The sequence below is a fragment of the Sebastes fasciatus genome, chromosome 3, assembly GCF_043250625.1.
Source record: "Sebastes fasciatus isolate fSebFas1 chromosome 3, fSebFas1.pri, whole genome shotgun sequence".
NCBI classification, from domain to species: domain Eukaryota; kingdom Metazoa; phylum Chordata; class Actinopteri; order Perciformes; family Sebastidae; genus Sebastes; species Sebastes fasciatus.
Genome location: NC_133797.1, coordinates 27,006,293 through 27,017,043, shown reverse-complemented (window position 1 = coordinate 27,017,043; position 10,751 = coordinate 27,006,293). Strand labels below are relative to the sequence as shown.

Sequence of the window (10,751 nt, the reverse complement as noted above, 5' to 3'; positions counted from 1 at the left end):
TGCTATGGCTCAAGCAGATGCGCATAGAATGTTATGATGCAGCGTCATGATATTCTATGCGCATGCGTGGAACGGCGCATGAATGTCATGACCTCATGTCACGATCACAGCCACTGGAATGTTATGACGTCACAGCAGATCAAAGGAAGAGTGTGTTCAGGAACAAACCATAGCTAGACAAACCAGGGATTCTCATATTATTTTAAGATTTAGCAACCTGCGATTTGAAGAGTTTTGAGAACAACCGCGATGTCTCAAAATTATTTACACAACGCTATGCGCCGCGCAGCGATGGAGAAATCACATCTCGTCCGTGTGTCAAAGGAGCCTCAACGGCTTCCAAAAGACTTTTATGACAAACCTCGACATAAGAACTTTAAACTGGAGTCAAAAGAACGGTCGCTGACAGTGGAGTTGGAAAAAGTGAGGGAGGAAAGTGTCGTGCACCTGCAAGTTGTGCAAGATCTGCAGAACCAACTGATGGATGCAAGGACGCAACTGAGAAGGGAGATTAAGGAAAAGGAGACGCTTCAGGTGGAGTTTCAAGACATCACAAAGAAAAATAACACACTGACAAGAAAGCTGGAGACGGAGACTGTTGAGGTGGCCAGACTTCAATTTCTGGACAAAGTAAACCAAGCAGATATTGAAGATCTGAGGGACGTATATGACCTCGAGCATCGTGCAGCTCAACAAGACAAACATGAGCTGTTACTCATCAGCGATAAAGATGAGGAAATACAGAAGCGGACCTATGCTGGAGAAGAGATGAGTCAAACACTGCATGATCTTCTGAAAAAAGAAGTCTCTCTGAGTGAGCAGAACAGGAACGCCACCAATGAGCTGGCTCGACTTGAGTCTCTGACAGCAAAACAAAATGAGGAGACGAGAAACCTGAAGACAGCTGTTCAGGATCTCCAGTCCCAAATGGAGCTGGCTAACGAACAAATCTTCCAAATGGACGAGCACAAAGCCATCCAAACCAGGAAAATTGCTTATTATCAGGAACAGTTAGAAGAATGTTACATCCTAAACACCGATTTGAAGCAATCAGTCCGTGATCTTAAACACCAGCAAGAGGAGGAGATACTAGCTGGCGTTGATCTTCAGCACCAGGTAAGAGAAGGTCAGGAACTCATCAGGGATAAAGATGAGGAAATACAGAATCTGACCTGTGCTGGAGAAGAGATGAGTCAAGCACTGCATGATCTTCAGACAAAGGAAGTCTCTCTGAGTGAGCAGAACAGGAACGCCACCAATGAGGTGTCTCAACTTGAGTCTCTGAATGAGAATCTGCGGAAACAAGTTCAAGAACTGCAGAAAAACGGGAAAATCACAGCTGATGAGAACCAGAGCCTTATCGCGAAGGTGGCTCGCATTGAATCACTGAGACAAGCAGAGACTGAAGAATTACAACGGAGTGAGGAACTCATCAGGGATAAAGGCGAGGAAATACAGAATCTGACCTGTGCTGGAAAAAAGATGAGTCAAGCACTGCATGATCTTCTGAAAAAGGAAGTCTCTCTGAGTGAGCAGAACAGGAACGCCACCAATGAGCTGGCTCGACTTGAGTCTCTGACAGCAAAACAAAATGAGGAGACGAGAAACCTGAAGACAGCTGTTCAGGATCTCCAGTCCCAAATGGAGCTGGCTAACGAACAAATCTTCCAAATGGACGAGCACAAAGCAATCCAAACCAGGAAAATTGCTTATTATCAGGAACAGTTAGAAGAATGTTACATCCTAAACACCGATTTGAAGCAATCAGTCCGTGATCTTAAACACCAGCAAGAGGAGGAGATACTAGCTGGCGTTGATCTTCAGCACCAGGTAAGAGAAGGTCAGGAACTCATCAGGGATAAAGATGAGGAAATACAGAATCTGACCTGTGCTGGAGAAGAGATGAGTCAAGCACTGCATGATCTTCAGAAAAAGGAAGTCTCTCTGAGTGAGCAGAACAGGAATGCCACCAATGAGGTGTCTCAACTTGAGTCTCTGAATGAGAATCTGCGGAAACAAGTTCAAGAACTGCAGAAAAACGGGAAAATCACAGCTGATGAGAACCAGAGCCTTATCGCGAAGGTGGCTCGCATTGAATCACTGAGACAAGCAGAGACTGAACATCTGTTGGCAGCAGTCCGTGATCTTCAGCACCAGGTAAGAGAAAGTCAGGAACTCATCAGGGATAAAGATGAGGAAATACAGAATCTGACCTGTGCTGGAAAAGAGATGAGTCAAGTACTGCGTGATCTTCGGACAAAGGAAGTCTCTCTGAGTGAGCAGAACAGGAACGCCACCAATGAGGTGTCTCAACTTGAGTCTCTGAATGAGAATCTGCGGAAACAAGTTCAAAAACTGCAGAAAAACGGGAAAATCACAGCTGATGAGAACCAGAGCCTTATCGCGAAGGTGGCTCGCATTGAATCACTGAGACAAGCAGAGACTGAACAATTACAACGGAGTGAGGAACTCATCAGGGATAAAGATGAGGAAATACAGAATCTGACCTGTGCTGGAGAAGAGTTGAGTCAAGCACTGCATGATCTTCAGAAAAAGGAAGTCTCTCTGAGTGAGCAGAACAGGAATGCCACCAATGAGGTGTCTCAACTTGAGTCTCTGAATGAGAATCTGCGGAAACAAGTTCAAGAACTGCAGAAAAACGGGAAAATCACAGCTGATGAGAACCAGAGCCTTATCGCGAAGGTGGCTCGCATTGAATCACTGAGACAAGCAGAGACTGAACATCTGTTGGCAGCAGTCCGTGATCTTCAGCACCAGGTAAGAGAAAGTCAGGAACTCATCAGGGATAAAGATGAGGAAATACAGAATCTGACCTGTGCTGGAAAAGAGATGAGTCAAGTACTGCGTGATCTTCGGACAAAGGAAGTCTCTCTGAGTGAGCAGAACAGGAACGCCACCAATGAGGTGTCTCAACTTGAGTCTCTGAATGAGAATCTGCGGAAACAAGTTCAAGAACTGCAGAAAAACGGGAAAATCACAGCTGATGAGAACCAGAGCCTTATCGCGAAGGTGGCTCGCATTGAATCACTGAGACAAGCAGAGACTGAACATCTGTTGGCAGCAGTCCGTGATCTTCAGCACCAGGTAAGAGAAAGTCAGGAACTCATCAGGGATAAAGATGAGGAAATACAGAATCTGACCTGTGCTGGAAAAGAGATGAGTCAAGTACTGCGTGATCTTTGGACAAAGGAAGTCTCTCTGAGTGAGCAGAACAGGAACGCCACCAATGAGGTGTCTCAACTTGAGTCTCTGAATGAGAATCTGCGGAAACAAGTTCAAAAACTGCAGAAAAACGGGAAAATCACAGCTGATGAGAACCAGAGCCTTATCGCGAAGGTGGCTCGCATTGAATCACTGAGACAAGCAGAGACTGAACATCTGTTGGCAGCAGTCCGTGATCTTCAGCACCAGGTAAGAGAAAGTCAGGAACTCATCTGGGATAAAGATGAGGAAATACAGAATCTGACCTGTGCTGGAAAAGAGATGAGTCAAGTACTGCGTGATCTTCGGACAAAGGAAGTCTCTCTGAGTGAGCAGAACAGGAACGCCACCAATGAGGTGTCTCAACTTGAGTCTCTGAATGAGAATCTGCGGAAACAAGTTCAAAAACTGCAGAAAAACGGGAAAATCACAGCTGATGAGAACCAGAGCCTTATCGCGAAGGTGGCTCGCATTGAATCACTGAGACAAGCAGAGACTGAACAATTACAACGGAGTGAGGAACTCATCAGGGATAAAGGCGAGGAAATACAGAATCTGACCTGTGCTGGAAAAAAGATGAGTCAAGTACTGCGTGATCTTCAGAAAAAGGAAGTCTCTCTGAGTGACCAGTACATGAGGGCCATCGATGAGCTGGCTCGACTTGAGTCTTTGACAGCAAAACAAAATGAGGAGATGGGAAACCTGAAGACAGCTGTTCAGGATCTCCAGTCCCAAGTGGAGCTGGCTAATGATCAAATCTGCCAAATGGACGAGCACAAAGCCATCCAAACCAGGAAAATTGCTTATTATCAGGAACAGTTAGAAGAATGTTACATCCTAACAACCGATTTGAAGCAATCAGTCCGTGATCTTAAACACCAGCAAGAGGCGAGGCAAGAGGAGGAGATAGTAGCTGGCGTTGGGCAGCAGAGAGATGAGAACTTCTCTGAGACGACATCTGGGTATCAGAGCGATGAGAGCCTCCCAGAGTCTCCAGCTTCTGTGTCTCGGACCAGAAGTTTCTTGTGCCGTTCTGCTAAATGTCTGCTGAAAGTAGGTCTCCCGCTTGCCATCACCGCTGTGGGTGTAGGCCTAGGGTGTAACTACCTGATGGACTATACCTACTGCCAGCTACTGCCCTACGCCAACAACTTTGAAATACCTTTTTAATGTAAACTACAATCCCTACAAACTACAACTCCACTTTAAATCCTAACAACAAAGTAATTTATAAATATAGATTATGAATGTGATAAACATAATTTATATTTATAAATGAATGGGCACGGTGGAGCAGTGGTGAGCACTGTCTGTGGGGCCTTTCTGTGTAGAGTTTGCATGTTCTCTCTGTGTCTGCATGGGGTTTTTCTCCGGTTGCTCCGGTTTCCTCCCAAAGTCCAAAGACATGCAGCCTATAGGTGTGAGTGTGAATCATGACCTCTCACCTGACGTGAGCTGTGAAGGCTCCTAGTGGGTGAGAGGTACGGGCAGCTGTTGTTCAGGAGGTAGAGAGGGTCGTCTGCTAATCGTGAAGATTAGTAGTTCGGTCCCCGGCTCCTCCAGTCCGCAGGTTGAAGTGTCCTTGGGCAAGATACTGATCCCAAAATTGCTCCCGAAGGCTGTGCCATCGGTGTGTGAATGAGCTTTTTGTGTGAATGTTTAAAAAAATTCAATTAAATAAATAAATAAATAATTAATAACAACAAGAATTTGGAAGGGAAATTGAATCTGTAAAATGAAAAAGACATTAGATAAGAACACTTGAGTACCATAATAATGACAAAATTGAAAAACGAAATACAAAATGAACACTTCACTTACAAAGAAACATGCAATACATTTATGTTGCACACACACATTATGTAAAATATTACTGCACACTCAAGGGGAACCTCCACCAATCCTGCACTGGCATCACTTGTAGTCGAACCATATTCACTGGTAACATCTAATTGTTCAACAGCGATGAAAGCGTGGAGACATTGTGGAGCACAATGTAGAACAAGTAAAAATACAGGAACACATAAAACACATAAAATGAGGTCGATCTCCCCCTGACTCAAGATAAATGTGCCGGTGCAGTAACTGTCTACTTGCTTTTAGCCTTCCTCTTCCGCCCCCAAACTGCCAAAGCATTTCTCAAGTTAGTTTTAATTCCACAGTGGGCAGATGACAGAATTATATGCAGTGTATTGATAGTATGTGTCTCTCAATGGTCACATGTCACTTCTTCCTCCAAACACTAGATGGTAGGCATGACTTAGAAATGGAAAGACTGAAGGACTATGTTCAAAACGTCCTTGGCTTCATATTCAGATATTACATTCAGAAATTATGTTGCATCACAAGTCCATAGATTACTTTAAAACAACTGTTTTCCAAATTCAGTAATTACATCACTGTGGTTTAGGCTAATATTACAATTCCTGGCAATTAGTGGAGCAGAGTCGAGAGTTGAATATACATTTAGCTGAGAGTTAGCCGACATCTGAAAGTGTTTGGTTAGATTGTTTCTAGCTTCTGTTTTCCACTGTCATGTATGCGTGTGCCTTTTTACCACACTGCCATGTATGTCACCGTCACTCCATTGTCATTCATTAGCTTAAATTAGAATTTAATCATTGAAGCATTAGAAGTCTTGCTGGTTGAATCTGATAATTGTGTTAATCTCAAAATCGTATTCATTTCTTAACACTAACAATGTGTGTTCTAAAGAGCGCTAAGTCTAGGCCACCAAAAACAAATATATCTCTATTTCGTTTACACAAGTACATATTTTTACTTCGGTAACCTTGTAATGGTGTCCTATCTTGGCCTCATTTAAATATCAAGGAATAAATAAAATAAATGAAATAATTACAATAATGTCTAAAGTGTCATGCCTTACAGCACCTATAAAAAGGAAGGCAGTTCAATTCATGTTTCCTGTAATGGAGCTGTGATATTTCTGGTACAAAGAACTTTATTTATTGAAAGAGTTTATTTATGGAGTGCATAAACAGCTGGATTACCAGCATCACTCTGAGCAGTTTCTCCGCAGCATCCCATCGCTAGAAGAGTCTCCTAGGGCTCATTCCCATCCGGTCTGCTGTTTAGATTTTAAAATCACACTGAAATGCTGCATGTTTGATTATCTTGAAAGACAGAAACTTTATTTCCCCCTTGCTGGCAGAACAAGCAATTCAGTGAAATGCCCATCAGTGCCCAATGGTTGTTTCTAAGTCCATACAGCTTCATGGCAGCAGTTAGAGGTCACTAATTCTAGCTTCAGGACCGACCATTGTACCTTATAAAGCATGGTAGGATGGTCATCCCTCACTTTGCATAGATTACGACATTTAGTCTATACGATCATCTCTGGCAAATTTCACTTACTTAAGCCAGAAGTTTGTATTTCTGCAAAACAGTTATAATCTTAGGTCCCATAAATCGCTTCAGTTTAAACTGCCTTATATCAGCACAGAAGCTGTCAAAACAAGTCTGTTCCACTACGGTCCACATATATAAGTTTCTCTTTCAGTTCAGTTCCCCATTGGAAAGGAAAAGGAAAGGGCGAGAACGGGAAGATAAAGTGGTGAAAGTATTCTAAATATAGCGTACACTTAAACAGATATTGATTTTTTTTTAGGTGAGCCTTTCTTTTAGTTGGCTGAAATACATTTTTCTGTCGTCCAAGTCCACAGCTCCGGTGTCGGTACTCCAGTCTATTTCTCCAACCTGGGGGCGTGCAGACCACCATCTATAGGTAATACACCTAATATGGATAAGTACCTCATACAACCCCACTACAACTATACCTTTAAACATCTCTAATATCATCTGAGATTGCTTTTGCTTCATAGATAACTTCACAAGTTTAACTGCTTCAAACACCAAGCAGTGAATAGAAAATTAGCCAACATGTTTTATCATTACTACTTTTTAGTTTTTCTAGAAAAGAGCAGCTCGCCTACATTTCACTGTTCTTTCCAGGAAGTGATTGCACCTCAGGTGTTTCATATCCGATATATATTTCCTTTTAAACTGCAAAGCTATGATTATTTTTTATCATATTGTCAGGGTTAACTGTGCTTTTAGTCTATTATTTAAATGTTAAGTTGTAAATTTTAAATATAGATATCTGTGACGGTATCTACAGTATATCTGTATTTGTAACCCACCCGTCCCATGATGTTCCAGGGGTGACGCCGACGGAAGGACTTGCAGCAGCTGAGGGCGGTGGCCGCCACGACGAAGATGATGAAGAAACTGAGGCACATGCTGGTCTGCATCTCCTCACCTTCAACAACACACATACCACGCTGAAGGTGAACAGGAGCTGGAAAGCCAGGATGCTGAACACCTGCACAGGGAAAGAAGAAAAACAAGCACTTGGTTAAAACACTTATGATCAGTGATCATTTATGGATTAAAAAAAATTGATTTTACTTGCAAGCATTCACTGCCATTTTATTGAGAGATTGTTGGATTATTACACTTTACAGTATGCACTACATCTGACCTAGCTCTCCAGAAACCCTTGTGTTTTAATATGCTTTGCAGTGTCCGGTAATCAAGGTGGTCTAACGCAGTGACTGACAACCAAGGGGTACTTCAGCTGCTGCAAGGCAGTACATGGAAAGTTTATGAAGTAACTCTTAAAAGAGTTACTTCATAAACCCCTTAATTTGAAAAAAACCCCAAAAGAAATCATGACTTGGTAGAGAAAAGTAAATCCATATTTATTGTCACAAAGAACAATAAACTACCAATTACAATTGGTACCTCCCAAAAATATATTTATATTATATTTATTATATTATTTTATTTATATTATTACTATATTATATTTATTTATATTATATATATATATTATATAGATATATATTTATATTTGTGCTCCGCTTCAACCCATCACCCAATGCACCACAAATTCACCCCTGAAATACACATACTCTTCTTTGTTGTACGAACACAATGCTCATTCAAATATTAAAAACTTTCCTCTTAAATTATAACCCCACCCCTCCCTGTCACAAAACATTTTTTTTAATATTGCCCGGAAGTGAATTATTTCTTGCTCTGAACATAGTTATTGCGGTTTTAAATTTGACCAAATCCATCCAGATCTAAAATGAAGGCTTTAGAAGCAAACTCTATGGCATGACAATGTTTTTAGCTTCCCTTGTTGTACAACTGACTACCAGAAAAGTTCCTTTTTGTCCCCCCATTTGTCTTTAGATAGTTCTCTTTTAATGCAAATTTGAGTGCTTTTAGTGTTTGTGATTCATATTTTATCTCTATTTGTGTCTCTGTCTGCAACTCTGCTGACCGTCTTGACCAGGTCTCCCTTGGAAAAGAGGTTCTTAATCTCAATGGGACTAACCTGCACTGTAAACAATTGCTGTTAATTAACAGCAGAATTTCAACAGTATTTACCTGTTTTTTTTAAATACAGCACTTTACTGTTAATAAATAAGAAATCTGTTAAATTACACTCCATTGACCGTTTTTCAACATAACTATAATGTTTTCCTACAATACAGCCCTTAACTGCTAATCAACCGTTATGTAACAGTTTCATGCAGTATTTTTTGCATTATGGGAAGAATCCTCCTGAACTGCACATGTGAAGTTGGATCAGCTCTTTCTTCATCCATCTCCATCTTACTTGTTATTTGGTGAGTAGCAGTTTTATTTAATTCATAAGTTGGTGCAAAGTCTCATCACATCAGTGATGTTTGTAGTTTGTTTGCATTACTGAATGTGTGTCATGATAGAAGGATTCAGCAGCTAGCTAGCAGCTAGCTAGAATTTCACACACAAAGACAAGGCTAATTTTAATTTCTACATGCATATAGTTAATGTGTGGACACATGTTTTTTGCCAGTTAATTCATGAAGCATAATGCTATCTTTAAAGTGTAAACCTTTACACCTCTACACCTCTATGGATGTCACTTCAACAGTTGAACTAACATTAAGACTTAAGCACACAATGGTTTTGGGTGGCTATACAGCAGTGTAGATTCAAGATTCAGGCAAAGTTATTTTCAAAATAATAGTTGGATCAGCAAGGGACTGTTTGTAACTTCTTACACGTATAAATCATTGCGGGTCTTTGTCCATTGCGCGCTCGCGTGTGGCTAAACTGTCTCAGACTCCAACACAAACTACACGGAAGCACCAAAACTGCAAAGTTATATCTAGTGAAGCCCGTCTGTTAAAAAGTGTTGGCCGCGGTCGGGGTTCGCGGTCCGCGGTCAGAGGCCGCGGTCGGAGACCGTAGCTTTGGTCGCCAGGGCCGGAGTCTCTGCTGTACTCTGCTCCTCTGCCTGCGCGCACTCTACACACTGTAGAAGAGTCCCTTTAAGTGCTGAAAAATATTTGTTTTTGCTGTAATATACTGCTTCTTCAAATTTGTGTAAGTGTGTGTTAATTACATTGGCATGAGTCTTCTTGATGACATGTTGATAGCACGGTAAAGGCCATTGTAAAGTAAAGGCCATAATAAACCCACAGCAGAAGCTGTGGGTTTATTAGTTGAACTATTGTTGTTTGTTATTGTATTTTTTGGATAATTTCAATCGGACTGTTAAGTTGTGTTTAGGTTGATTTTTGACATGTTTCTCTGACATTACAGATGCACTGGACTATTTTACCGCTGCCGTACCGATCATAGTAAGTACTTGCCTATTCATTATATGACACAATTCATAAGTTAATTTTTCAGACATCTCTAACACTGAAATAGGTAACTGTCAGGTGAACTGGCAAAGGAGCAGTTTTCTTTCTTGCTTTGCAGTCTTATAACTGTAGCTTACTGTTTGCTTGCAGTGATGTTTTCTTGTCAGATCTGTGGACATCAGTCTAGCACCTCAGTGGCCTATGTGAGACATATGAAAATTCACAGCAACATACCCAATTTAGTACTGCAGTGTTGTATGCCTAATTGCAAAAGGACCTTTCGAAAATGTGCTGGTCTGAAAGCACATATGTACAGAAATCATAAGGGATGTGTGATTGAGTCCGGAGTGAGTGTGTCAGTGGACCTGACATGCCATGTTGACTTCTGCAGTGCCAAATGTGATTCCTTGACTGAGTTTTATTCTCACCTTAAAGGGCACATCAAAGAAGGACGAGCAGTTGCATGTCCTTTTAATCAATGTGAGAAGACATTTACTGTGGTATCTACATTTACTAGTCATTTGTCCAGAACACATAAAAAAACTCCAGAGGGGAATCTAATTGAGTCAATCATTGCCCCAGCAGGTGTAAGTGGAACTAGTGGCACTCATAATAATGGTGATTTGCTGTGTGACATGCAGCTTGATGACGCTGACAATACTGAGCATTTGGAGGTTAGCCCTGAAAATATTGAGGATGCATTGTTTTTGAGGAATCTCTCTCTCTTTTATCTGAAACTACAAGCAAAGTTGCTGCTTCCATCCTCCACTATTCAGACAATTATTGAAGATTTGCAGTCAGTACATGACATCAGCCAGTCACAGTTACTTTTTAAACTGAATGAGAAGTTGTGTATGCTTGGGA

At 41.4% G+C, this 10,751-nt stretch overlaps 1 protein-coding gene across 1 annotated transcript; it reads left to right on the top strand.

Annotated features, from left to right (window-relative positions):
- The first annotated feature begins 206 nt into the window (after window positions 1–206).
- On the top strand, window positions 207–4,392 carry LOC141762779 (uncharacterized). Its single transcript, XM_074626840.1, has one exon. The coding sequence runs from the start codon at window positions 250–252 to the stop codon at window positions 4,390–4,392; it is 4,143 nt and encodes a 1,380-aa protein (XP_074482941.1). The 5' UTR covers window positions 207–249.
- Window positions 4,393–10,751: the final 6,359 nt, after the last annotated feature.